Source organism: Muntiacus reevesi, chromosome 2 (genome assembly GCF_963930625.1).
Source record: "Muntiacus reevesi chromosome 2, mMunRee1.1, whole genome shotgun sequence".
Lineage (NCBI taxonomy): Eukaryota > Metazoa > Chordata > Mammalia > Artiodactyla > Cervidae > Muntiacus > Muntiacus reevesi.
The window spans coordinates 282,117,862-282,145,747 of record NC_089250.1 but is presented as its reverse complement, the minus strand read 5'-3'; the positions used below and the strand labels follow the sequence as shown (position 1 = coordinate 282,145,747).

The following is a 27,886-nucleotide window of genomic DNA, read 5'->3' as shown; positions in this document are numbered from 1 at the left end:
TTCTACAATCAGTCGCTTTGCTTCCAATACATGGAAATTACATTATTTTTCTGTGAGCAAAGCTAGCTAAGGGCCAGAACCAGTGTCCCTATTTTATCTTGTGAGGCCAGTAGGTGTCAGGCAAACTCAGCTCTATGGATCCACAGTCCTCCAGATCGATGCCTTGGCTTACAGAAAACACTTGCAAGGCTTTGAGGTTTTACTAATACCTCATTTCTGCAGGCTTTTCATACCCACATTAAATAAACAGATGGCTCATCAGTGCCACTTCTACTTTCAGGTTAAAAATCCTCCAAGTTTTTTCTAACATCCTTATTCCAAGCGCTGTGCTTAAATCTTTGCCCATACTGTGTTTATCTTGTGTCTCATCAGAATGTAGTCAATTACACCGTTTCCCTTGAATAATCCAGTACTCACCACATAAGAGCTCTCGCCAAAACTGGATTTGATAAGGCAGGGCACAGGGGGGCCTAGGATAAACTCCGGGAGCGCGGTGTCAGTCTGGTGGACCCGAGATTCCAGTTGAGGGCACTGGAAAGAAACATTCAGCCTGAGGACAGCCCGCCCACCTGAGGATCCAGGCCTCAGAGTCCATGCCTGAAAACAAAGAGACCAGCCAAGCTGCGCCTGCGCACTGGAGGCGTGACAGACACGCCCACAGAGCAGCCAATCCCCGAGCGGTGGGGCGGGGCCTCCATCGTGCTCCCCACCCTCTGGGCGCCTATTGGCCAGGCCGCCTCAGTCACAACGCCGATTGGTCGCTTGTGCCTGACAGGGTACAGGCAGGCTCCTGGCCCGTCACTTCACCTCAGCGCCGAAGGACTGGACTTCGCTGAACCTCTAGCGTTCCTGGGGACAGGGTGGGCAGTGTGGCAGGACAGCGGGGAGGCTGAAGGGAACGCGTCCTGGGCAGCCATCATAAACCCTTAGCCTGATGGCTTCAAATTCCAGGGAGGGAGGCCCGAAATCCTGTCAGCTTTGAGTAACCTGAGTCCTAATCTGAAGCGGGCTTGCGTCTCGTCAGCTTCAGGGATTACAAGTTCCTTCACCCACAGAAACCCCAAATCCCCTAGTGCTGCGACCCTCAAATACCTATATTAACCCCAGATCCCCTCAGCCTGAGGCACCCTAAAAATAACACCCGCAGAGACACCAAATTTCCTAAACCTCGGAGACCCTGAATACCTCCGCCTGGGAGCTCTTAAACCTCTTCCTCCTCAAGACCCTAACTGTACTGCCTGTCTGAGCCCTAAAATCCCTTAGTAAGAAACCCCCGATTTCCTCAGCCTCACAGATCCCAAGTTTTCTCACCCTGCGCATTCTACATCAGCCAAAAGATCCCCAGTCCCCTCTGACTGAGGACCCCAGTTACTTCAGCCCGTGGGACCCAGATATCCTCAAGCCGAGCGACTTCTCCCTTAGACGTAGAACCTACGTTATGCCCAGATTTTTCTGAGTCCCCAGGAGGAGATCCTCAAAACCCTTCTTGGAGAAACATTCCCTCTGCTTCACTGGAACAGAGCCCTGATTTCAGCCTGCCCCCAGTACAGCAGTTAGGGGTTTCCGGGTCTCTTCGAGAATCCCTCCGTCACCCACAGTCACATCCCTCCCAGTGCCTTCCCTCAGAGGGGTTGAATTGTAGGGGAACCAAAGAAACCAAACCTAGTTCATATTAGGCTGATCTGTCATATCTAGTCAGGATCCGTCCATCCCACCAATACCCTCACCCTGACTTTCCCCTCGCCTTACTGCCCTGGACACTCCACCCAAGGCAGGCAGCTCAGGCTCTGGACACTGGTCTGGGCTATCTCAGCACCTTCTTCTTCCACAGGCACCTTGGCCTTGAGCACTCCAATGGCCATGAGGCCAAACAGGTCTCCAGAGGAGAGCACTGAGGGAAATGCCGGGAGAACAGAGCGGAAGCCCACGGTGAGCGGTGGAGTCGACAAAGCTGGGCTCAAAGTCAGCTCTATAGGAAGGACATGGCGCTGGTCCCTGAAGCACCACAGACTGCTTGCCTTGAAAGCTGAGTGAACGTCCCTGTGACTGTACACAGGATGGGAATACCTGGTCCTGTCTGAGATGGTGGGGTGGAGTGGGACAAAACAGGACACTAGCTTCTCAACTGCACTGTGTCCAGGGAGAGCTAGGAAAATGCTCAGTTTGTTCAGTTAAGGAGGACACAGTCGGGAAGGAAAGTCTTCATCCCTGTCTCACACAGACCATCCAGGAGCTTCAGGCTTCTCCCTGCACAAAAGGTGGAGGAGAAGGCTCAGCGCTAAGGTCTGACTTAGATTGGTAAATCACTGATGAAATCTATTATTTTCCTTAGGCCAAAGATGCTTTCAAAGACATCTCCATATTCTTCTCCAAGGAAGAATGGGAAGAGATGGGAGAATGGGAAAAAATCCGATATAGGAATGTGAAAAGAAACTACGAAGCGCTGATTGCTATAGGTAACAGGAAGTGCTGGGCGCCTGTGAGCCTGGGAAACATGAAACAGGTCTTCACCCTCAGGGTTCACTTGGCCCGCTCTTAGGTGGCTTCACCTGCTCACAGTTCCCTTTTGTGTGGAGACAAACCTGGAGGAAATGTTTGCAGTTCTGTACCAGAGGGAGGGTGACCTGCAGTGCAGAGCTCACCTCTTGCCTTGTTCTAGATTCTCCCAGCACATCCCACAGATTCCCTGACTCTGTGACACTTTCCATTGCTTCTATGCTTTGTTTCCCCTTCTTAGAACAAATGTTTTGCTTCTTTCCAGGTTTCAGAGCCACTCGACCAGATTTCATGCATCCCCGCAGGCAGGCCATCAAGCCCCAGGGAGATGACACTGAGGATTCTGATGAAGAATGGACACCAAGGCAGCAAGGTGAGAGGCCAGGAGGGTGTGGACGTGTCTTCCTGAAACCAGCCTGGGCTTAGGTCTCAACTACATCTCAGCCAGTAGCAAGGAAAACATAATTTTCAGCATTCCCAAGTGGCTGTGGCTGAATATTGACATTAGCCTGAATGAAGATGAATGTATAGGTTTTCCAGTGTAATTCTCAAAAGTTTTATGGTTAATATTTATCATTATTTTTAAAAAGAATTATTTTTGCTAAACATTCTTAGTGAAAGGCAGCTAAAGATCCTTTAGAAATAAATTCACCAAACAGATTGGTTATTGATTATTGGATTAAATCCCTTCAAAGAGGAAATGATTAACATATTATGTCAAGATACATTATGTATATATGTATATAAAATAAAACTCATGATCTTCTTACCCTAAGGTAAAACTAATTCTTTATTTTGATTCTGGGAAAGGGTTTGAGAGAACTATTTATTCTCCATGATCTTTCCCACATTTCACTGACCAGAGATGGCATCAGGTAAATAAAATGAAGTACACCTATTATAAAATAGAAGTAAGCAGCTCACTTCCTCTTCTGCTGCTCAGTTTAGAAGAGTTAATCTGCCTAGACTGGAGAAACAATTTAGATAGTTCTATGATTCTCCATCTATGGATTTCTGTTCTCCCAGATATTAAAAAATTACTTATTTAGTTTTGGCTGCACTGGGTCTTTGTTGCTGTGGACAGGCTTTCTCTGGTTGCGGTGACTGTCTTCTCGTTGCAGAGCACGTGCAGGCTCTGGAGTTTTTGAAAAAAAAGGCTTAGCTGCCCCGCAGAAAGTGGCATCTCCCTGGACCAGCCATCGAACCTGTGTCCTCTGCACTGGCAGGCAGATTCTCATCCACTGTGCACCAGGGACGTCCCTCTGTTCCCTTAGGTTATTAAAACTAGTGAAAGGGACATGAAAACCAAACATTTGGTTGTCTGCAAACGTTTTGACATAAGGAGAGATTCTTAGGGAATACATATGCCTCGGTTCACCATACGCCTGCTCGTCTTTATTTACCTTTTTAACAGTTTCTGAGTGTATGGCACACCGCTGCTAACTATGTACACGTTAGTCTTAGTGGCCGCAGTGCTAATCTCTAAGTCATATCTGACTCTGTGTCCCCATAGATTGGAGCCCACCAGGCTCCTCTGTCCATGGGATTCTCTAGGCAAGAATATTGGGGTGGGTTGCCATCTCCTGCTCCAGGTGATCTTCCCAACGCAGGGATTGAGCCTGCATCTGTTGCATCTCCTGCATTGCAGGTGGACTTTTTACCCCTGAGCCACCGGGATTATATATACACATTGCTGTAAAACAAATCTGTAGAAGTGTTACATCTTGTGTGACTGAAGCCCTAATCCACTGAGGAACGATTCTTCAATCCTTCCTCCTACAGCCCTTGGCAACCACGATTATATTTTCTGTTTCCATGGATTTAATTTAGATACCTCAGAGAAGTGGAATCAGGCCATATTTGTCTTTTTTGATTGGTTCATTTCACTTAGTATAATATCATCAAGGCCCATCCATGTAGCATATGACAGAAATCTTTTTTAAGGCTTCAAAACATTCCGTTGTGTGCATGTGGATATAAGAGCTAAAACATATATCTTATATATAATCTTTATCTTTTATCCACCAATGAACATTTAGAATGCTCACACATCTTGCCCATTGGGAATAATGCGGCAATGACTATACATGTGCCCACTATTTACTCATTATCTTGCTTTCAATTTTTTACGGAAACCCACTCTTGACTTGGATTGCTAGATCATACAGCACTTCTAATTTTCTGTGGAAACTCCATAGTCTTTTCTAGAAAGCTTGCAACATTTTACATTGCCACCAATAGTGTATAAGGGTTCCAATTTCTCCATATCCTTACCAAACTTGTTATTGTCTTCTTATACATATTGCCCATCCCAGAAGGTTTCAATTTGTATTTCCATACCGATTAGTAATATTGAGAATCTTTTCATATATTTGTTGGCCATTGTGTATTTTCTCTGGAGAATTGTCTATTCAATTCCTTCTCTCACTGTTAGTCAGCGCAGACTGCCATAACAAAACAGACTGCATTCCTTAAACCACAGAAATTTGTTTTCTTACAATGCTGGAACATGGAAATTTGATATCAAGGTGCCATCATGGTCCATCAGGTTTTCTTCCTGGCTTATAGGTAGCCTTCAAACCGGTATATGCTTAATAACCCCTTATCAGGTGCAGATTTTATAAATATTTTCTACCATCATGTCGGTGGCCTTTTCAACTCTGTTCAGTGTCCTTTGCTGCACAGAGGTTTTAAGATTAATCTCATTTCTCTATTTTTACTTTGTTACTAATACTTGTGCACTTGGCACCATATCTAAGAAATCATTGCTGAATCAGTGTCGTGAAGCTTCACCCTTGTTGTCTTCTAAGGGTCTTATCAAGTCTTGCATAAATGTCTTTAATCCATTCTGAGTTGATTTTTCTTCAAGATGTAAGATGTTCATTACTTTGCATATGGTTATTTTGTTTCCCCAGCACCATTCATTACAGGGATTAAGCTTTCCCCATTATCTTGACACCCTAGATGAAGATCATTAGACCATGTATCCAAGAGTTGATTTCTGGCTGTCTATTCTGTTCCATTGATTGACATATCTGTCTTTATGCCAGCCAGCTTCCTCAGTGGCTCAGCAGGTGAAGAATCTGCCTTCACTGCAGGAGACACAGGAGATGTGGGTTCAATCCATGGGTTAAGAAGATCCCCTGGAGAAGGAAATGGCAACCCTGTCCAGTATTCTTGCCTGAGAAATCCCCTGGACAGAGGAGCCTAGAGGGCTACAGTCCAAAAGGTCACAGAAAGTCAAGAAGACTGAGCAGTTAAGCACACATGTTTTGCCAAATCCACACTCTTTTGGCTCCTGTCCCTTTGTAGTGTGTTCTGAAATCTGAGGCCTCCAGCTTTGCTGTTCTTTCTAACATTGCTTTGCCAGTTTGGGGTGCTCTGAGGTTCCGTGTTAACTGTTGGATGGATTTTCTATATCTGAAAAAACTTCCATTGGGATTTTAATAGGAATTGCATTGAATGTTTAAATTGCTTTGGGTAGTATGAACAGCTTAATAATATTAAGCCTCTAAATCCATAAACATGAGACACCTATCGATTATTTATGTCAGATTCCTTTCAGCAATATTTTGTAGTTTTCAACATATGAGTCTTTCATCTCCTTAAGTTTATTCCTAATTACTTCATTCTTCTCAATGCTATTATAAATAAGATTCTTTGACCAGTGGCTAGGACTCCACACTCTCAATGCAGAGAACTTGCGTTCAGTCCCTAGTCAGGGAACTAGATCCCACCTGCCGCAACAAAAGTCCTGGAAAAAACAAAGAAATAAAAATAAATATTTTTTTATAATTTAGCTCTTGAATATAGCTTTAAAAAAATAAAAAATAAATAGTATGGTTTTCTTATTTTCCTTTGTGAAATGGTCATTCTTCATGCATGGAAAGATATTTGAGTGTTGATTTTGTACCGTGCAACTTTCTCTGCAGGAATTTTGTCTGTGTGGATTTAAAGATTTTTCTGCACATAAAACCATGCCCCTGTGAGCAGACATAATTTTATTTCGTTCTTTCCAAATGGAAGCCTTTTGTTTCCATTTCTAACCTACAGCGCTGGCTAGGAGTTCTAATATTATGGTGAACACAAATTTGATAACGGGCATCCTTGGCTTTTCTTCCTGATCTTTATCACTGATGACTATGATGTTAGAGGTAGACTTTCAATATATGACCTTTATTATATTGCAGTCACTTCCTCCTATTCCTACATTGTTGAGAACTTTTGTCATGAAAGACTATTAAATTTATTAGATATTTTATGAACATCAGATGAGGCACGGATGAAGTTTCATATATTTTTTTAATTTTAAGAAAACTATGTAATACTCCCAGTGGAACCATGGGAGTTGATGATACAGAAATCATTTTCCATTCCTCCTTTGGTAATCATTGTCTTTGTCACTCTCTGGCTTAGAATTATGTGTCCTTAATTAGAATACCCAGAGTTTGGAAACATTTCCCAACCAAAACACTGATTCTCATCGTTTTTTAGGTAAACCTTCTTCGATGCCCTTCAGAGTGGAGCACAGTAAACAGCAGAAAGTGAGTATTTCCCAAATCCTGTTGCCAAAATAACCTCCTCATGGATCGAGTCACAGGTGAGAATAGCAGAAAACACAGAGATCCTGGAGACCGCTGCCTCCCTGTCCTGAGTCTTTAGCACAATGTCTGATATCATCACCATCTTTGCAGTTAGTAAGAACAACAACAGTAGTAGGTTGTTCTGTTGTTACATTATTTTCATAATATTTTAGACTTCAAGTATTTTATGTGAATAAACTTGCTTAAACCTTAAATCAATCCTACAGTACCTATAAGTAGGTATAGAGCTATCACCATTATAGATACAAAAAAAAAAAAAAAAGGTAAGAAACATTTGATTATATACCTGAGACCACAGTATCACTGGTAGTGTAATGTAAACCAATGCACGTTCTCTAAACACCTTACAAACTGATTAAAACTTCCATAGTTCTATGAAGCTTATTCATACATCTTTATATCATTCATCTGAGAGATGTTTTCAACCTCAGTTTTTTGTGCTTTGCTAGGGAGGCATATGCTAAGACATCTGAATAAGGGAAGCTTAAGGACATGCTGGGTAGTTTGTAGAGTGGACAGTCCAAGATGAAGAAGCTTAAAGATATGCTGGGCAGTTTGTAGAGTGGACAGTCCAAGATGAAGAAGGAGACAGGATCCCTACCTCAGAGCCTCCCACTCCAATATGAGGAAGCAACTTGCAACCCTGATAAGCCTCAGGTTTATGACTGAAAAGCAACAAATAAGAAAATAACAGAAGGACTTCACATAGATTACCTGCTTTTGAGTAGAAACTCATCATCTGGGCATCATTTCAAATGCTCATTCTTGTAGGAGGGAGAAACAACTCCTTCCACTGAGCTCTAATTAGCAACTCTCCTGTTTGTAATCATTTGTTTAGCCTGCCCCTGTGTTGTGAGCTTTAAGATCCTAGCCCACACCCATTAGTTCTCAGAAGTCCAGGCCCACCTCAAAGCCCCTAAGTGCCCCCTGAATGGTTCGTGAGTGAGTGACTCCACATTTAAGCATTCATCTAGGAGTAGAAAGGTCAAAGGATGCTGAAGATAGTATCTGTGAGCGGCACTTGAAATATAGTGGCAGTTTAGGGAATAAATTGATACGTAAGGGATGTACGTTTACGTTCTTACTGTATTAAATACTTCACACAACAATTTGTTGAAGGTTATTAAATTTCATGTCCACTATAATATTAAGAATTAGCCTGTATACCAATTCATGGATCAGGAAGCTGAGGAGAACCAGCTGGTCATACAGCCTTGTTCGAGGAGAATTGACGAGACCGGCTACTTTAACTCCAAACATTGTCGCTAGGACATGGCAACCTGCAGCTTTCATCTCATTTGCTTTATTGTCTAAATGTGTTTCTGCCGATCGCCTTTTCTCTTCTTAATCTCACTGCTTTGTCACCTTGTTTTCCACATGTGTTTTGTCCCCTCTGTAATTTTCCATTCCTCCTCGTCCGTCAAAGGGCCACTATTAAGAGAAACCCTCAGGATCTCTCTACCAGCCCTTACCCTCTTCTTTCCCTGACCTCCAGCTTTTCTCCCTGCCTTGCTCTCACTTTTATGCAGAAAGTTGAAGGGGAAGAACCTTAAGATATGAATTCTAGTTTTGATTCACTATCCACGTAGGTCCTTATTTTACACTCCAGTGTTCAGACCCCTTCCCCCCATATCAGGTATTTCCAAGAATTGTCAAAGTATTAACTAAAGTCATGCATGTGAAAACACTTCATAAAGTCCTAAAGAACTAAAGAAATGCATGTTGTCTTTTACTCACATGGAAGAGAATGTCCAGGGCACCATTAAGTAATGAATCTAGTTTGAAGGAATTGCCGGGAGCAGCAGAATCGCTGAAGACAAGTGGCTCCAAGCAGGCTCAGAATCCAGTGCCCCATCCCAGAAAAGCAAGGACCCCTGGACAGCACCCCAGACAAAAAGTCGGTAAGAGAAATTTGGGGAGTTCTTCTAATTAGTTCCTCTAATTCCTGTAGAAAAACTAATAAGCATGGCCTAGGTGTGTGGCAGGGACTTTGGGTAGGCGTGGTTTAAGCTGGACTGATCTGAGACATGAAGTTAGCACTGGGGCCTTGGGAAAATCTTATACAATTTCTGAGATCCTGAATGCTATCTGTAAAGTGAGGATAAGGATACATAACTCATACAGTGCTTGAATGCCTTACATTAAATGCAAAAGTCTGACACCTACAAGTAGTTCAATAAATCCAGCTGTGATAATGGGAACCGAGCTTTGTTAGTGTTCATGCCCAGACCTCTGCTCAATGCCTTACTTGTCATGTGCGCTTAACACATATTTTCTGAGTAGATGTGTCGATGAACTATTACCTAAGTCGGAAGGTTGGGAAGTTAAACCTACTAATGGGAAGTGCAGGAAGCTATCACTGAACTGGGCATCTGTGGTCAGTGGAGCCTCAGTCTCTTGAAACTGTATTTAAAGGGAGAAGAAAGAAAATATAGAGAAGGGACTCCCTGGTGGTTAAGTGGTTAAGACTCCACGCTTCCACTGCAGGAGGTGTGGGCTCCATTCCTGGTCAGGGAACTAAGATCCCACAAGCAATGCAGTCTGGCCGAGAAATAAATAATGGAACATGAAAACATAAAATTACGAAAGTAAAAGTTTGAAAAATACATATAAGAAAATTTTAACAAAGTGTAGAGATGGACAGGTAGGAGATCTCACACTTTCTGATAAAACAGGGACTAACTCCCCAGACCCCACCAGCGTTGCTTAGCTTCTGTTCTCCATCTTAGAACTCAGAGGAAAGGAGACTGGAGTGAAGAGGTACAGTCTACGGGAAAGAAAGGGCCACGTGTACCAAGAGGTCAGCGAGCCCCAGGATGACGACTACCTCTGTGAGTGACCCCGCTGGCCCACTCACGGAGAAGGGGCAATGAGGCCTTGGTCCACTAACCTCACCTCACCATTTAGTCCCCCGGCCATCCCCTTCCTCTATGACTTGGGGTGCAGGATCGAGGCCAAATGCCATGAATGCCCTAGATCTTTATGAAGGTCTTTACGACCAGAAACATCACTGTACCTCCTCTCATCCCTGTTCTCACCTCCAGATTGTGAGGAGTGTCAGAACTTCTTCATCGACAGCTGTGCTGCCCATGGGCCCCCAACATTTGTAAAGGACTGTGCAGTGGAAAAAGGGCATGCCAATCGCTCAGTCCTCACGCTGCCCCCTGGGTTAAGCATCAGACTGTCAGGCATCCCTGACGCTGGGCTTGGAGTGTGGAACGAGGCGTCCGATCTGCCGCTGGGCCTGCACTTTGGCCCCTATGAGGGCCAGATCACAGACGATGAAGAGGCCGCCAACAGTGGATACGCCTGGCTGGTGAGAAGCACCCGTTTCCCTGTCCTCTGGCCTCTAATCACTTGTACGTGGTGGGGGGTACTTCATGTCTACATATGAGGATGCAGATGGTGATAACATGGTCGTCAATGACACAGTCAGCCCTGTGTACTGTGTGACGTGGGCGTGACCACAGGACTTCCATCTAAATGTCAGAGGAGAGGTGGGACCACAGTGTACAGACACTCATGTCATCTATCTAAAGGTCAGAGGAGAGGTGGGAACACAGTGTACAGACACTTAGACCTCTCTCTAAGGTCAGAGGAGAGGTGAGAGCACAGTGTAGAGATACACAGAAGTGAGTTCTCCCTTGTGGAGCCCTTGCCTTCAATGAACCAAGGGACTGAGACTTGGAATGATGAGTAAGGAGCTTACCGTGTGGTCCGACTGGCACTTGAATCCATGCAGGCTGAAAAGCACCAATGACTACACAGGGAAATAGCTCTTCTATTGCTTCGTACCAAAAAAAAAAAAAAAGAGGAAAGCTTGTAACTCTTTCTCTGACCCTCAGATCACCAAAGGGAGGAACTGCTACGAGTATGTGGATGGAAAGGACACGTCTTGGGCCAACTGGATGAGGTGAGTGCAGTGAGTCTGCAGTGTGTAGACATTGAGACTCCGTCCATCCCACGCCCCTTTCCTTCTCAACCCGGCTCCCTCAAAAGCTTTCACATCTTCCTTCCTCTTTTCCCTCAATACCATACTCTTTCATTTCAAAAGACACTAAAAAGAAGGAAATAAAAATATGGCATGTGCCGTCAAGATACAAGTCTATATGCTGAACAAAACTGGTGGACTTGAAAACAACTTGAAGCATCTAGATTCACCAGGAACACTTTAACTCACTTAGTGGACACTTCTCACGCCCTTTATGGTGCAATTTAGACAGTGAACTTCGGTACTGAAGCAGATCACACAACCCATGTCCTTTTGGAGAACATACTGCAGACAGACATTAGCCAATTGATTTTAGGAGCAGTAACCTTATATTTTCTATCTTTGAGTAAGTGCACACGCCAGGATGACCTAACACAGGAGACCTTGACTCTCTGTGGGCAAAAACCTCCTCAGGATTGGTTCCAGTGAGAGGTGGGCCCTGAGGCCTGGGAAGGAATGGGGGGCAGCTTGGCCCTGAGCAGGGCCATTCTCTGAGGGCCTCTCCTTTCATCAGGGCAGGCAGACAGTGAACAAACTATTACTGTTCCGTGTCTCAAGCTATATCAGAGCTCTCTCCAAGTTTACGTGGGAGGGGGTGGGCAAGCGAATAGGACCCTGGATACACGTGGGGAGTTGGCAGAAAGACTCGGCAGAGAAGGCAGGCTGGGGTGAGAGCTGAGGGCTGCATGTTAGCCAAGAAGCACCAAGTCCTGTGGATGAAAGAGAACTTAATTCAGAGTTTAGGGGAGCTGGAGGTCACCAGCCTCACGGACATTCCAGGTGGAGATGAGTCTGGAACTGGGTTCCGGAAAATGGCTACTTAGGTAAGGAGAGAAAAGCATGGGAATTCACATGGCCTGGTCGAAGGTGTGAACAGAAGGTCCACATGAGGGGCGGCCTCAGAGGCGGAAGGCAAGGAGCTGGGCATGGGCGCACAGTGGAGGGCACTCGTCACCTGAGGTTTCTTTCCCTTTCCCGACCTCGACCCCAGGTATGTGAACTGTGCCCGGGACGACGAGGAGCAGAACCTGGTGGCCTTCCAGTATCACGGGCAGATCTTCTACCGAACCTGCCGGGTGGTCAGGCCGGGCTGTGAGCTGCTGGTCTGGTACGGGGACGAGTACGGTCAGGACCTTGGCATCAAGCGGAAGAGCAGGGGGAAGAGTGAGCTCGCGACCGGGAGAGGTGAGTGTCTCCCCTCTTCCAGCACCCCACCCCATCCTGGGAGCAGCCGTGGTCCGATTTCGAAGCAGAGGACAATCCAGTCCTAAGTCAGTTGAGTTGCAATTAAAATGCCTCAGAATTTGATTCTTTTCATATGACTGTTAGGAGAAATTTTATATTGAAAATGTTAGTTCTAATTTTTAATATTTCATGCAAAAAAATGTGCAACATCACCTTCTGCTAAAAGGCTGAGAAGCAAAAAGCAACATTTCGAGCACCTACCACCTCTCTGCCCTTTATTTGTTTCTTCTTCATTTCCTCCCATTTCTAAGCGACACGTGTACAGTGATGCGCATTCAGTTCCTGTTCCAGTCTTTTGTCATGTGAGTTCACGCTCTGTGACAGACGGGGCTCCACGCCCCGAAACAGACAGAACCACTGCCCTGGGGCAGCAGGGGCTTCACACCAGACAGGGGCTGGTGCTGAGGAAAACCAGCGCAGGGAACATGCCACGGATCAGCGTGAGCAGAGGGTGGGGTGTGGTGCAGGACGGTGCGACAGGGTCTCTGCAGAGATAAGACCTGCGGGGAAGGATTCCAGGCAGGGGAGCAGCCCGTGCCGCAGCCCCAGGACCGGGAAGCGAAGCCATGCCAGGGGTCGCAGGAGGAAGCACAGAGGGAGAGGAAGGAGGCTGGACGGGACACGGAAGCCTCAGGGCCTGTGTCCACGTGCAGGCCCCAGGGGTCCTCCTGGGTGACACAGAACAACCGCCAGGCTTTCAGCTGCAAGCAGCATGTTCTCTGTGCTAAGACGATCCTTTGGTTCACTTTTGGGAAGAGACAGCAGCGGGGAGTCCCCTCAGAGATCAGTTCATTGCCAGACATGAGGGGAGAGTTGGCTGTCTGAAGATGCTTGGGAGTGAGGGTGTGAAGGGTCTGACTGGACATGTATTTTTAAACATGGATTCCTAGTGCATGTTAAGTGGATTAAGCCTGAATGAAATAAATGAGGTATGAGTACTGGTGAGGCTGGAGAAAGGATATGCCTTTATTTTATGATTTATGGGAAACTGAGAGAGGAGCAATTTGTGAACCAGTTTGGGCAGCAGGAGCCAGACCTGTAGTCAGTGGGACTTGGGCCGCTCGGTCTCATCGAGGCTCAAACCCACTTCCTGCAGAGATCGGCACAAAGGCTGCTCTTTGAACAAGGAACCACAAAGTCAGAATTAGCCACACCTGCTCTAACCACCCCCCGTGCTGCCTCCCATATGCAGAGAGCTCCAGGCCAGGCTCCCCTAACTTAATAGACCCTTTCCCCTCACAGGGAGCCACTCAGGAAATTCCACCTAAGTCATCAAGTCTTATCCCTCAGTAGGGTAGATACCTGTGGCCACTGTGACGTGACTTTTCAGACGCCTACACGCGGGGAAAGTCCCTGCAGATCCATCTCTATCAGGAGAGACGCTGCCTCTGATGCAGCTAGATGGTCCCTATCTGGGTGATATGTAGAAAAGGCCCGTGACACCCGCTTCCAGGATTTCTGTAGATGTAGAGAATAACAGTGGAATGGAAGAGTGGACTGTAAAGGTACTTGATGGGAGACAGATCGTGCACTGTCAACACTTAGATGATGAGTGGGCAAGGCCTGACTGTGGCAAACCAGCTACCTGACAAAAGCTTCCTCTTTCAGCAGAACCGAAGCCCAAGATGCACCCATGTCCCTCCTGCTCTCTGGCCTTCTCCAGCCAGAAATTCCTCAGCCAACACATCCAACGCAGTCACCCCTCTCAGACCCTCCTGAGACCATCTGAAAGAGACCGCCTCCAACCAGAGGATCCCTGCCCAGGCAGTCAAAATCGGAGATATTCCAATCCACAGAGCCCGAGCGACAAACCTGAGGGCCACGAGGCCAAGGACAGGCCCCAACAATTGCTGAAAAGCGTAAGGCGGAAGAGGATTTCAAGGGCCTCTTCCAACTCACCCGGAGGACAAATGGGAGATTCTGGGGTGCATGAGAGAATGACAGACGAGCCCAGCACAAGCCAGAAACTGAATCCAGAGGACACAGGCACATTGCTCACGGGGGCAGGGGTCTCAGGGATTATGAGGGTCACATGCGGAGAGTGTGGGCAAGGCTCCAAGGACAGCTCAAGTCTCACCACACACGAGAGGACACATACAGGGGAGAAGCCCTATGTTTGCGGGGAGTGTGGGCGAAGCTTCCGTCAGAAGTCAGTCCTCATCACACACCAGAGGACACACAGGCGAGAAGCCCTATGTTTGCGGTCAGTGTGGGAGAAGCTTCCATCGGAAGTCAGCCCTCATCAGACACCAGAGGACACACACACGGGAGAAGCCCTATGTTTGTGGGGAGTGTGGGCGAAGCTTCAATCAGAAGGCCCATCTCATCACACACCAGAGGACACACACACGGGAGAAGCCCTATGTTTGTGGGGAGTGTGGGCGAAGCTTCAGTGATAAGTCAGTCCTCATCAGACACCAGAGGATACACACAGGGGAGAAGCCCTATGTTTGTGGGGAGTGTGGGAGAGGCTTCCATCGGAAGTCCCATCTCATCACACACCAGAGGACACACACAGGGGAGAAGCCCTATGTTTGTGGGGAGTGTGGGCGAAGCTTCCGTCAGAAGTCCGTCCTCATCAGACACCAGAGGACACACACGGGGGAGAAGCCCTTTGTTTGCAGGGAGTGTGGGCGAAGCTTCAGTGATAAGTCAGTCCTCATCAGACACCAGAGGATACACACAGGGGAGAAGCCCTATGCTTGTGGGGAGTGTGGGCGAAGCTTCAGTGATAAGTCAGTCCTCATCAAACACCAGAGGATACACACAGGGGAGAAGCCCTATGTTTGCAGGGAGTGTGGGCGAAGCTTCAGACAGAAGTCCCTCCTCATCACCCACCAGAGGACACACACGGGGGAGAAGCCCTATGTTTGCGGGGAGTGTGGGCGAAACTTCAGACAGAAGTCCCTCCTCATCACCCACCAGAGGACACACACAGGGGAGAAGCCCTATGTTTGCAGGGAGTGTGGGCGAAGCTTCAGACAGAAGTCCCTCCTCATCACCCACCAGAGGACACACACGGGGGAGAAGCCCTATGTTTGTGGGGAGTGTGGGCGAAGCTTCAGTCATAAGGCCAATCTCATCTCACACAAGAGGACACACACAGGGGAGAAGCCCTATGATTGCGTGGAGTGTGGGCGAAGCTTCTGTCAGAAATCAACCCTCATCAAACACCAGAGGACACACACAGGGTAGAAGCCGTATGTTTGCAGGGAGCGTGGGCGAAGCTTCAGTCAGAAGACCCATCTCATCTCACACAAGAGAACATATACAGGGGAGAAGCCCTATGTTTGCAGGGAGTGTGGGCAAATCTTCAGTCACAAGTCCGTCCTCATCAGACACCAGAGGACACACACGGGGGAGAAGCCCTGTTTGCAGGGAGTGTGAGTGAGTCATGACCAACAAACCACACCTTAGCCACAGGAGGATTTCTGCAGCCACCCCATGCCTCAGCTCTAAGGGCGCCTCAGAGGAGGCCTGTGACCCCTTACTGTCCCCACGAGTATGAGGAGAGAATTCCCAAGTGGTCCAGGGGTCAAAACTCCAATGCAGAGACCTACGTTCAATATTTGCTTGGGGAACTAACTCCCACATGCTGCAACTAAGACACAGCCGAGCCAAATAAATAAATATATAATAAATATTTTAAAGAAAGCGTGTGATAAGCACAGAATTATTTGTTAAATAGACTTTCCACTTTCATGACAGGAGAGGAGGGATATAAACCGCAGAGGGTTCCTTAGGTGTTCTGGAGATGTTCATGCCAATTGCCTTCGTGGTTTTTTAGGTCTCCTCTTCTAATAAATTTTGTCTCCAAACAAATCTGAATCCCAGACTATGTACTCATTCCCCCGTTAACACTGACAGCATTGGGGTCCAGTTAGCTGAACCCCTGGGAAGGCATAATTCTGGAGCCAACTCAGTTAGGTCACTGGACAGTCAATCCTGGGTCCAGGGAGAGGAATGCAGAGTGGAATCAGAATCACCAGGGAAGGGAATTCCCGGCCTCCTGGGAAGTGTGGCCTCTCCTCCTTATAGACCCTGGCTCTCCTTTGGCCTCTCCTGGTGGCCCTCTGCTTCCCTCTGACTTCTGTAGCCGCAAAGGTGAAGGCCACATGCGCGTCTGTGTGTGTGTGTGTGCTCGCGAGCCTGACTCAGCATGGGCCGTCTGGTCTCTGCCGCTCCCTCGGGGTCATCACAGCATCTGGACTCCAGATGCGACCACAGGGGTCCAGGTCTCAGCCCTGCCCCCAGCAGCTGCTAAGCTGGGGCAAGATGCTCAACCTCTCTGTGTCTCTATTCTCATCTGTGATACAGGGTGGGAGCACCAGCATTTTGGTCTGATGTGTCAGCACAGGCGGAATCTGGCAGAAGCTGGCTGAGAACGCAAGCCCCATCTTTGCTGTCCTTTGTGTTTTTCTCCTTAATATTTTTTATTTTTTAATAGAAGGATAATTGCTTTACAGAATTTGTTTCTTGCATGTCCTCCAGCTCCCACACCGTCCAGGTCATCAGATAGACGAAGAAGGGGCTGTTCAGGCACTAGGATGCCCTGATGAGGGGGTGTGAGGTCAGGTGTGCTAAGGGAAGGTGACCTCCCTTCGCACCCCTGCCGTTCCTGCTGAGCTGGGCAGCCCCAGGGCCCCTCCACAGAGAGGCAGGGCCCACAGTCGTCCCCCTGCCGAGAACAGAGCCTGGAGCCGCGTTTGCAGGAAATCCCCGTCCGGCCCCCATCCCACCCCCACACGGAGGGTCCTTGAAGCCCACACCGCGGCTTCTCTATGCATGGGCCTCGTACATGTGCCTGAGCGCTACGGTCAACGCTGTCGCGACCTTGAAATTCTTAACCATGGAATAGTTCATCCTTACACTTCCCTTTCATGAGTGAAGTCTGATGGACCCCGGGGTGCGCTGTGAGCAGTGCAGATGCTCACACAGCACGGGTCTCGGGGTGACCAGGCTGCACGAGGGGACAAGGTGGACACAAAGCCCCCCACCCTGGGTGAGTGAGGGTGGGGACAGCACCAGGAAGCCACGCTTGCTCAGACCCGGAACCTAGCTCCAACACAGAGTGGGTGCAATGGGGTTCTTAAGGTCAACCACACCCTCCCCTCTGTGAATGACCTCTGCCCTGGCCTGATCCTTCCAGAGGGGGTTCAGGAGGCTGAAGTCCGCCCAGCCACCAGAAGACACCAAGGGGAGAGTGGGCCACGGGGCGGGGGGCGGAGGACGCGAACTCCAGGACTCGGGGCAACGGCCCTCAGTTCCCTGCGTGTCCCAGGCTTGTGAAGCGTCTCTACATGAACCGTGTCAGTGATAACCACCCACTATTATTTCCCGGTTTCTATGCTTTCTTAAAGGAACGTGTTTGTCTGTGGCTTGGTTTCCCTACAGGAAGGGAAGCCACGTAAACACCCCATGTTCTGTGGCTTCAGGCCGGGGCCACGGGAGGGAGAGTTAGGGGTGGTGTAGGCAGAGGGGCTTCAACTGAAAATGGTGGGGACCCAGAAACCTGCAGGAGCTTCTTACCTGCACCTCCCACCAGAGCTGGGCCTGGAATCCCCGGGAAGGCTGACCAGGTCAAAGCTTCTACCTCCCCTCCCATCTGTTCCCCTCCCCTCAAGAAGCTGACTCTTGGGGCCAGCCCACAACACGCCCAATCCCCCCATCACCCACAGCGCCACACAGGCCCTCCCTCACAGAAGTGGGATGACCTGGATGGTGGCAGGGATGCTGTGTGACCCCAGAGCTGGGGGTCTCAGCTGACCTTCAGCAAGTGGGTTGGTGCATTACACAGCCTCCCAGCCCAGGGAGCTGCCAGCAGCCACAAGCCGTGATCTGAAGAGGAGCTGGGAGATGGGGAGTGGGGATGCGAGCTCTCTGAGGTCCCGTCCTGTCCCCAGGACAGCGGCCAGGCCCCACCTGACACCGTGACTGCCCTGCCCGGGCACACAGGGCACCAGCAGTCATGGTGCGGACAGCCAGCTGCCTCCGCAGCACGCTCCACCCTGACCACGGCGGCCCCGTGGCTGTACCAGCCCCGCCTGCGCGCGGCTCTGCTTGGCTGTCAGGGCTTGGGGACCCTGGGTGAGTCGGTGAGGGCAGAGCTCCAGAGGCCAAGCCTGTCTTCAGCCACCAGCCCTGCCCTGCTTACGGGACTCATGAGTCCAGCCAGTATCTGAAGCCAAGATGCCTTTGGGAGAATGACACCACAGACGCTGACCTCAGAGCTCAGACTCCTGAAAACTTACTAAACAGGTTATTATTTTTTTTTTTTTCAGGGGGATGTTGGCAGGAACCGTGGAGGGAAATGACTCCCTTGGTGGTGTTGTGGTTAGGAATCCACCTGCCAATGCAGGAGACACGGGTTCAATCCCTGATCTGGGAAGACCCCACGTGCCGTGGACCAAAAAAGTCCGTTCACAACTACTGCAGGCCAAGAGCCTAGAGTCTCTGCTTCCCAACTAGAGCAGACTCCACAGGGAGAAGTTCAGCACAGAAACGAGAGAGCAGCCCCCATGCCCTACAACAAGAGAAAAGCCCGCACAGCAGCGAAGACCCAGCACAGCCAAATATAAATAACTAATCTTTTTTTTAAGTAGGAGATCGCAGCATTTTCTGCTGATCCAGAGGCTAGGACTCTGAGCTCCCAGCACAGGAGGCCACGTTCAATCCCTGGTCAGGGCACTAGATCCCATATGCTGCAGCTGAAGGCCCTGCATGCCACAGCTAAGACCCAGCGCAGCCAATTAAATGAATACTTAAAAGTAGGAGGCTCTTCATCTGTCACCAGAGAAAACTGCAACATTTTAGGAAAAGAAAAAAAAAAAAGATTTTATTTTGCAAGTGCTCATGGTTCATTGCAAAAATTTGCTCATAATATGCAGCTGTTTGAAAAAAAGAAATTTAGAAAATACAGAAACTAAAACCCACCCATAAATGTGTGGGGAACATCAATTACTGCAGCATCTGGCCACCACACACGGGAACACACGTCCGTGTTTTTCTTCTGCAAAGACGCTTTCAGCCTCCACCCTCCTTCGCACCAGCCTCTGCTCTGCTCACCGAGAAGACTGCTCTTTGGCCTCGTGACCGAGGGGTTTTCTGTTGAACTCAGGGAGGTGGTGGAGCAGGGCTGTGCGGTTGGGGGCACCGTCTGGCCTGCAGTGAGAAGAGAAGCAAGAGTGCTCCCCCTCTGGGTCCAGCAACTCTAGGAGCCTCGGGGAGCCGCCCGGGAAGAAACTTCTCAAACACCTTCCTTGCAGTCTCCAGAGTTACGCACATCCCACGTCTCGGGGTTCAGTTGTGGGTTAACAAGTCCTCGCTTGTTGGACAGAAAAGTGTTTCCACAGAGAATCTGCCCAGATCTTGGCCTAGTTTGGTTCTCTTATTGGACATGGAAAGTGTTTCCACAGAGAATCTGCCTGGATCTCGGCCTCGGTTGGTACAGATGTAACAGGCAGTACGTTCAGGGCTCAGGGAAGCTAGTTCTGAAGCTCTCTGTGTTTAGGGCTACAGCGCCTCCTCACCTCCACCCCTTCCATGGTCATGGAACCTTCTGTTCCAGAGGAAGGTGTTTGGCAACATCAGCCACAAAGAGACATACTGAAGATGAGAAAGGCCACGGCAGGCGGGGCTGGGTGTTCCTGGGGGAGCAGAGGGGCCTTGGACACTCCATGCTGGACCCCTCTCCCACCGGCTTCTCCTTCTTCTCGCCGGGCATGCAGCTTTCACCTCCGGGGTGCCCGCCAGTGAGGGGCTCCCAGGACACCAAGCTGGGGTTGGCGATGGGGGAGCTGGATGCCAGGGAACACGAGACCCCGCAGCAGGTCAGGACACTGTGGACGAGGGCCGGCCTCACTGACCGGTTAGGCCCTGTGCATTCGGGACACCCTCTCTGGACCCCAGGTGGAGGTGCTGCTGCTCCCACGGCCCACCTGCGTCTCAGGAGGTGGAAGAGACTGGGTTGTCCTTCCCACCTCCTGCCCAGAGAATGACACAGGCCAGTTTCCAAAAGTGGGAGCAGGGTGGGCAGAGTGAGTCTTGGGTCTCACAGGGTCCATGTGAAGAGGGGTTTACTGCTCCCTTGATCCCTCTTGGTTGGTTCCCCTTCTGTGTTGTCTTCACACCAGATCTCGCAAGGACGAGGCAGTCCAGGTGCCCACAGCATCACTCGCCCAGGTGCTGACAAGCCTCCTTATTTATTATGGGAAGGGAGAGAGGATGGCTGGTGTGACGCTCCCCTGGACCAGAAAAGACACCTCCTCGGCTGTGTCTCTTCTACCCCTGGCACCCAGGTGGACAGTGGGTGCAGAGCACCTCCACCTGGGGTCTGGAGAGGCTGTCCTGAATGGACAGGGCTAACTGTCCATTGTGGCCTCATGGGGTATGGGCAAGAGGGGCTCGAACTCCTTTCTAAATATTTCAGACAACCACTGAGTTCCTTTTGGTTTTTGGTTTCAGATCTTTTTGTATGGTCCATATTCAGAGTCTTTATTGAATCTCTTACAATATTGCTTCCGTTTTATGTTTTGATTTTTTGACTGCAAGGCATGTGGGATTGTTACCAAGTCCAAGCTCGCTCTGCATGCCTCAAAACAGGCCGATAAACCAGAGACGAGGTGCTGAGGCAAGGAATATAACTTTACTTGGAAAGCCAGAAGACTGAGAAGATAGCAGGCTAATATCTCCAAGAAACCATCATGTCAGGATCTGGATGCCAGTGTCTTTTATAGAACACAGAGCTGGGAGGTGAGGAAATACAGTAAAAAGGCCATTAATCTGGCAAATATCTGGAATGGCCAGCCTCGGGAGGAGATGTGTTACTTTCTCCCTGCTATAGCCATCCACAGGTGGACAGGTCCTGGACAGAGGCAGAGGGGCGGGGCTTCCTGAGGCAGGCCATTACATATGGACAGCATCTCTGTAGCAAACAGACCAAGAGGAAGTAAAAGTTGAAGTAAAACATTCAACATGGAGTCAGATTTTGTTCTTCCCCTAATAATTCCCCAGTGTCAGCGTCCATTCCACAATCTTATGGCAAAAGGGTGATGAGTGTTCTAATTGCTCCACTAGCTGCATCTTTTGGGGAGTGCCCACCACTGCTGCCAGTGTGCTGAATGTTCAGATTGGTCTTCGGTTGTTCTTTGGAAAGTTTCTACTTCATATGTATAGACATAATACTATAATACAGGTGTTGAGAGTTGTTTTATTCAGTACAAATCTTTTAGGATTCCAAAACCAGGGGGCAGCATCTAAAGTTAAGAAATTTAGCACTTTTCTCTGTGTGGGAAGATGCACCAGCCATCTCACTGAAATCAGCCCCTTTGATACACACCTCACCATCTGGGGCCAGCATCCTGTCTTCTCCTTCCTGAGTTTCCTCAAGGCTCATAGTGGGGAGTGGCTGCAGTCTGATGGCTGCTGGAAAGCAGGTATTCTTTTCTTTCCTGAGTTTCCTCGGGGCTCACAGTGGGGAGTGGCTGCAGCCTGATGGCTGCTGGAAAGCAGGTATTCTTTCCTTTCCTGAATTTCCCCAGGGCTCACAGTGGGGAGTGGCTGCAACCTGATGGCTGCTGGAAAGCAGGTATTCTTTTCTTTCCTGAGTTTCCCCAGGGATCACAGTGGGGAGTGGCTTTAGTTTGATTGCTTCTAGACAGTAGGGGGGGGGGAACCTGGGTCCCCATTGAGATGATCTCAGAAGAGAAAGCAAGCACGTCCTGTCACTCCAGACAACCTTAAAATGTTCACGGCTCAGCATTCAGCCTGCAGGATCCATATCCGTCAGCTCAGCCACCATGCTCTGCATTTAGTTGCTATCTAGCCCTGAAACCTGCACTGCAGGAGGCCCTCTAAATGTGCCGTCCTGTCCAGCAAACTCTTGGTCACACCCTCCAAGCCTGACCCAGGCTCAGCTCTGCTGAGAGGGTCTCACTGGGGACCCAGCTTCCCCCTCTGGCTCTCCCACATTCCACACCTGAGTGGGGAGAAGGCAGGGGCTGGGGGCACAGTGCCTCCAAGCAGGTAGGGCAGACATTCTCCCATCACCCCTTGTGGTCCATCCCTGGGAACACAGTCTACTGTCACTTTTAGCAGCAGAGGACATGTGTCCCCAGATCCGGCCCACTCTCTAGGGGTTGTGAGCTGTGAGCACTAACACAGGAAACCCCGTGTGACCTGCTAAGGCTGGAAGACTAGTTCCTGGGATGTGAGCTGAAGTCTGAATGTAGCTTCTCATTGGGATTAGCCTTTTCCAGACATAGCTTCGGGGCAGCAAGAGTGCAATAAGTGGCCCCCAGCTGGGGCAGCCACATGGTGCCTCTCGACAGGCCTGTGGAAACTCTGCACCAGAGTGACCAGGAGCCCACATTCACCCAGCATATGGCTTCTGAGAGGTCAGTGACAGACTAAAGCAACCATGAGCCTGTACACCCAGCAGACAGTCTCTGAGAGCTCTGTGACAGGCCAGAGTGACCACAAGCATTCATTCACCCAGCAGATGGCCTCTGAGAGGTCTGTGACAGACCAGAGTGACCACGAGCCTGCACTCACCCAGTGGACAGCCTTTGAGAGGTCTGTGACAGACCAGAGTGACCACGAACCTGCATTCACCCAGCAGATGACTTTTAAGAGGTCTGTGACAGAGCAGAGTGACCACAAGTGTGTTTTCACCCAGCAGACAGTCTCTCAGAGGTCTGTGACAGCTCAGAGTGACCACAAGGATGCACTCACCCAGCGGATGGCATCTGAGAGGTCCGTGATGGGTCATGATGATTACGGGCCTGCATTCACCCAGCGATGAATTCTTGCCTGGAGAATCCCATGGACAGAAGAGCCTGGTGGGCTACTGTCCAGGGGGTCACAAAGCGTCAGACACAACTGAGCGCTTGAACACACACACATGAAACAGAAATGGACTCAGGGACAGAGGGGACAGACTGGCGCTCTCCGAGGAGGAGGGGGAGGTGGAGGGTTGGAATGGGAGGCTGGGGTCAGCAGATGTAGCTTTTATAGGGCCTTACATTATTCTAATGCTGAGCCCAATGAGTATCCAACTCTTGATCCAATGGTTTCATACGGTTGGTATGCATAGTTGCCTTTATAGTAAAAATATGATTTTATGGCCTCCACCTGTGACTACCTAAAGCACATGAAGAGGCCCCTATGCAGGCTTCATAGTTCTGGCTATGCTGCCAGCACTACTAAAATTTGGATGCTATGATATAATATGAGTTACGAATTACAATAATTTGAAGCCCACTAACAGACTTCACAGGGTATCCACTCATTCTATTGTCCTTACGAGGCATAATTATAGCCAGCTCCATTTGCTTATGCCAGGCAGACCTGAAGTCACTCACTGCGTACTCTTCTGTCAGCCACACAGCACTTTGCCATCCTCACCCGAACACCTTGGGGTTGTACAGGAGCCACAGCCCTGATAACTGCCCATGGTCTTACATCCTCTGCATTGTTCTCCCTGGCAAATTCTAATTACCAGGTCCATCGCAAAATGATAATCCTAGCCTAAAGCCTACAAATGTTCCTCCTGCAAAAGGCAACCTGATGATTATCAGCAAGTGAAACAAACCTAGCTCTACCCCCAACTATTAACTTGATTGGAGAGCTATCTGTAGCAATATCCTTCTCGTGATCAAACATTGCAATTATTTTAATAGAAATTAATATAGTAATTGCTGCCCTATACTCTTTATATATACTCATTACAACATAGTGAGGCAAATAGACTCACCACCTAAACTGTATCTCTCCATCTTTTACATGAGAAAATGCTCTCATATCTTTACCCATCCTACCTCTTCTACTCCTATCCTTAAACCCAAAAATCATTCTAGGCCCCCTATACTGTATATATACTTTAGAAAAAAACACTTGGTTGTGAATCTAGTAAGAGGAGACAATACCTTCTTATTTACCACAGAAGTATATAAGAATTGCTGTTTCTATACTCCCATGACTAACAGCATGGCTTTTTCAAACTTTTATCCATTTGTGTTAGGAACCAAATAATTGGTGCAACTCCAAATAAAAGTGATAGATTAAATTTCCTCTTTCACTCTAGCCTCACTATGTATATCATCTATCGTAACAACAAGCTCTAACATTGATAAAAACCACCACATACCCTCTATATGTAAGATTATCTCATATGCCTTCACAATTAGCTTAATTCCAACAATAATATTCATGTATACAGGCCAAGAGATAATTATCTCAACCTGGTACTGAATCACACTACAAACCCTTAAGCTATCATTCAGTTCTAAATAGATTATTTCTCAATAATGTGTGCTGGTGGCCCTACTTGTCATATGATCAATTAGAGACTTCGCAATACGATCCGTTCACTCAGACTGCAACATTCACTGATTCTTCAAACACTCCTTTTCCTTGTTACAATACGAATTCTTGTTACCACTAATAATCTCTTCCAATTACTTACTGGCTGAGAAGGAGCAGGGATTATGTCCTTCCTGCTCATTGGATGGTGGTGTGGACGGCAGATGCAAACACAGTGGCACTAGAAGCAATTTTGTATAACACCTCAGTCGCTCAGCTGTGTCCGACTCTTTGCGACCCCATGGACTGTAGCCCCCCAGGCCCCTCAGTCCATGGGATTCCTCGGGCAGGCACATTTGAGTGCGTTGCCATTTCCTTCCCCAGGGCCAAAACACCTCAGCGACGACCAAAGACTGAATGGAAAGAGGAGGCAGACTGCTGGCTTGCACTGCGTGGATGTGGGGATGCAGGGCACGGGGCGTGGATGTGAGAAAGCAGGGTCAGGGGGGTGTGGACCTGTTTTGTATAACCTTGTGCTGCTTCTGCTAAGTTGCTTCAGTCGTGTCTGACTCTGTGCAACCCCATAGACGGCAGCCCACCAGGCTCCTCCGTCCCTGGGATTCTTCGGGCAACACGCTGGAGTGGGTTGCCATTTCCTTCTCCAAGTCATGAAAGTGAAAAGTGAAAGTGAAGTCACTCCGTCGTGTCTGATTCTTCGCGACCCCATGGACCACAGCCTACCAGGCTCCTCCATTCATGGGATTTTCCAGGCAAGAGTCCTAGAGTGGGGTGCCATTGCCTCCTCCAAACCCTATGCTGACACAGGTTTTACTAAAACAACAGCTTGATTCTTACTTAACTTCAATGCATGACACCTACAACAAATTATTATCCTCAGTTTAGTTCAGTTGTTCAGTCGTCTCCAACTTTTTGCGACCCCACGAACCTCAGCACGCCAGGCCTCCTTGTCCATCACCAACTCCCGGAGTTTACCCAAACTCATGTCCATTGAGTTGGTGATGCCATCCAACCATCTCATCCTGTGCCGTCCCCTTTTCCTCCTGCCCCTATTCCCTCCCAGCATCAGGGTCTTTTCCAATGAGTCAGCTCTTTGCAGCAGGTGGCCAAAGTATTGGAGTTTCAGCTTCAACATCAGTCCTTCCAATGAACATCAAGGACTGATCTCTTTAATATAGACTGGTTGGATCTCCTTGCAGTCCAAGGGACTCTTCAAGAGTCTTTTCCAACACCACAGTCCAAAAGCATCAATTCTTCGGTGCTCAGCTTTTTTTATAGTCCAACTCTCACATCCATACACACTACTGAGAAAGCCATAGCCTTGACTAGACGGAATTCTGTGGGCAAAATGATGTCTCTACTTTTTAATATGCTGTCTTGGTTGCGCATAACTTTCCTTCCAAGGAGCAAGCGTCTCTTAATTTCATGGTTGCAATCACCATCTGCAGTGATTTTGGAGCCCTGTTTCCACTGTTTACCCAACTATTTGCAATGAAGTGATAGGACCAACAAATTTTTTTTCTTGTTTTTCTCTCTTTTCTTTTTTTTTCCTCTTATTTTCTTTTAAAGTCCTCTAGTACTCCTCTACTACTCCTTAATTTTCATTTTCATTTCACTATAACCTTGTAAAAAAAAAAAAAAAGAGAGAGAGAGAGAAGCCCTATTTTTAAACCAAACTTCATATATATTTCTAAAATTTTTTGTTTTTGTTTTTAATTTTGTATTTTTAAGAGTCTACTCTTAAACCTCTACTCTAGATTTTTAATCTTTGTTTTTCAGTATGTGATATCAATTTTGGATAATTAATAATCCAATATTCAGTTCCCATTTTTATTCAGGAGTATGTTGATTACTCTCTCCCACTTTTGACTATCCATATTCTGTCTCAGAACACCTCTGTTTCCTCCTTTCCCCTTCCTTTCCAAATCCAATTCTGTGACTCTTTGTGGGTGTCTGGGCTACGGAGAACACTGTGGGATCAGACAACTGTGTAGACCTGTCTCCTCTTGAGTGCGCCTTTTTCTCCTCCTGCTCATCTCTATCACCCTCCTCCCTCTACTTTTCTTCATGTAACTCTTTGAAATTCTCTGGGTGTCCCTCATGGTGGAGAATCTTTTCTCCAATAACCTAGAAGTTTTATTATCAGTGCTGTATAGTTGGAGAAGATTTGAGACTACTGGAAGAATAAAACTGAAATCCAGAGGCAGGAGACTTAAGCCCAAAACCTGAGAACACCAGAAAACTCCCGACTACACGGAACATTAAGTAACAAGAGACCGTCCAAAAGCCTCCATACCTACACTGAAACCAACCACCACCCAAGAGCCAGTAAGTTTCAGAGCAAGACATACCACGCAAATTCTCCAGCAACGCAGGAACATAGCCCTGAGCGTCAACATACAGGCTGCCCAAAGTCACACCTAGCACACAGACCCATCTCAAAACTCATTACTGGGCACTCCATTGCACTTGAGAGAGAGGAAATCCAGTTCCACGCACCAGAACACCGACACAAGCTTCCCTAACCAGGAAACCTTGACAAGCAAATCGTCCAACCCCACCCACTGAGTGAAACCTCCACAATAAAAAGGAACCACAGACCTCCAGAATACAGAACGCACCCTCCAGATGCAGCAATCTAAACAAGATGAAAAGGCAGAGAAATACCCAACAGGTAAAGGAGCATGAAAAATGCCCACCAAGTCAAACAAAAGAGGAAGAGATAGGGAATCTACCTGAAAAAGAATCTAGAATAATGATAATAAAAATGATCCAAATCTTGAAAACAAAATGGAGTTACAGATAAATAGCCTGGAGACAAAGATTGAGAAGATGCAAGAAATGATTAATAAAGACCTAGAAGAAATTAAAAAGAGTCAATTAAAAATGAATAATGCAATAAATGAGATCAAAAACACTCTGGAGGGAACCAAGAGTAGAATAATGGAGACAGAAGATACAATAAGTGAGGTAGAAGATAAAATGGTGGAAATAAATGAAGCAGAGAGGAAAAAAGAAAAAAGAATCAAAAGAAATGAAGACAACCACAGTTACCTCTGGGACAATGTGAAACGCCACAACATTCCAATCATAGGACTCCCAGAAGAAGAAGACAAAAAGAAAGGCCATGAGAAAATACTCGAGGAGATAATAGCTGAAAACTTCCCTAAAATGGGGAAGGAAATAGGCACCCAAGTCCAAGAAACCCAGAGAGTCACAAACAGGATAAACC

General features: G+C 48.0%; 1 protein-coding gene across 1 annotated transcript; it reads left to right on the top strand.

Moving 5' to 3' along the window:
• Positions 1 to 1,860: 1,860 nt before the first annotated feature.
• LOC136161885 (histone-lysine N-methyltransferase PRDM9-like) lies at positions 1,861 to 15,531 on the top strand. The gene is made up of 11 exons (XM_065927015.1): positions 1,861 to 1,929; positions 2,333 to 2,456; positions 2,762 to 2,869; positions 6,991 to 7,040; positions 8,845 to 9,001; positions 9,830 to 9,931; positions 10,145 to 10,416; positions 10,946 to 11,013; positions 12,083 to 12,276; positions 13,948 to 14,406; positions 14,573 to 15,531. The coding sequence occupies exons 1-11, from the start codon at positions 1,861 to 1,863 to the stop codon at positions 15,529 to 15,531; spliced, it is 2,562 nt and encodes an 853-aa protein (XP_065783087.1).
• The last annotated feature ends 12,355 nt before the right edge of the window (positions 15,532 to 27,886 follow it).

What these genes read in the sequence shown, in the direction of transcription:
- LOC136161885 (XM_065927015.1), top strand. Translation starts at nt 1,861, where the DNA reads ATGAGGCCAAACAGGTCTCCAGAGGAGAGCACTGAGGGAAATGCCGGG. An exon ending in GCACCCCAGACAAAAAGTCG is followed by an intron (nt 9,002 to 9,829) that starts GTAAGAGAAATT and finishes TCTCCATCTTAG; the next exon opens with AACTCAGAGGAAAGGAGACT. An exon ending in AGGCTCCAAGGACAGCTCAA is followed by an intron (nt 14,407 to 14,572) that starts GTCTCACCACAC and finishes ATCGGAAGTCAG; the next exon opens with CCCTCATCAGACACCAGAGG.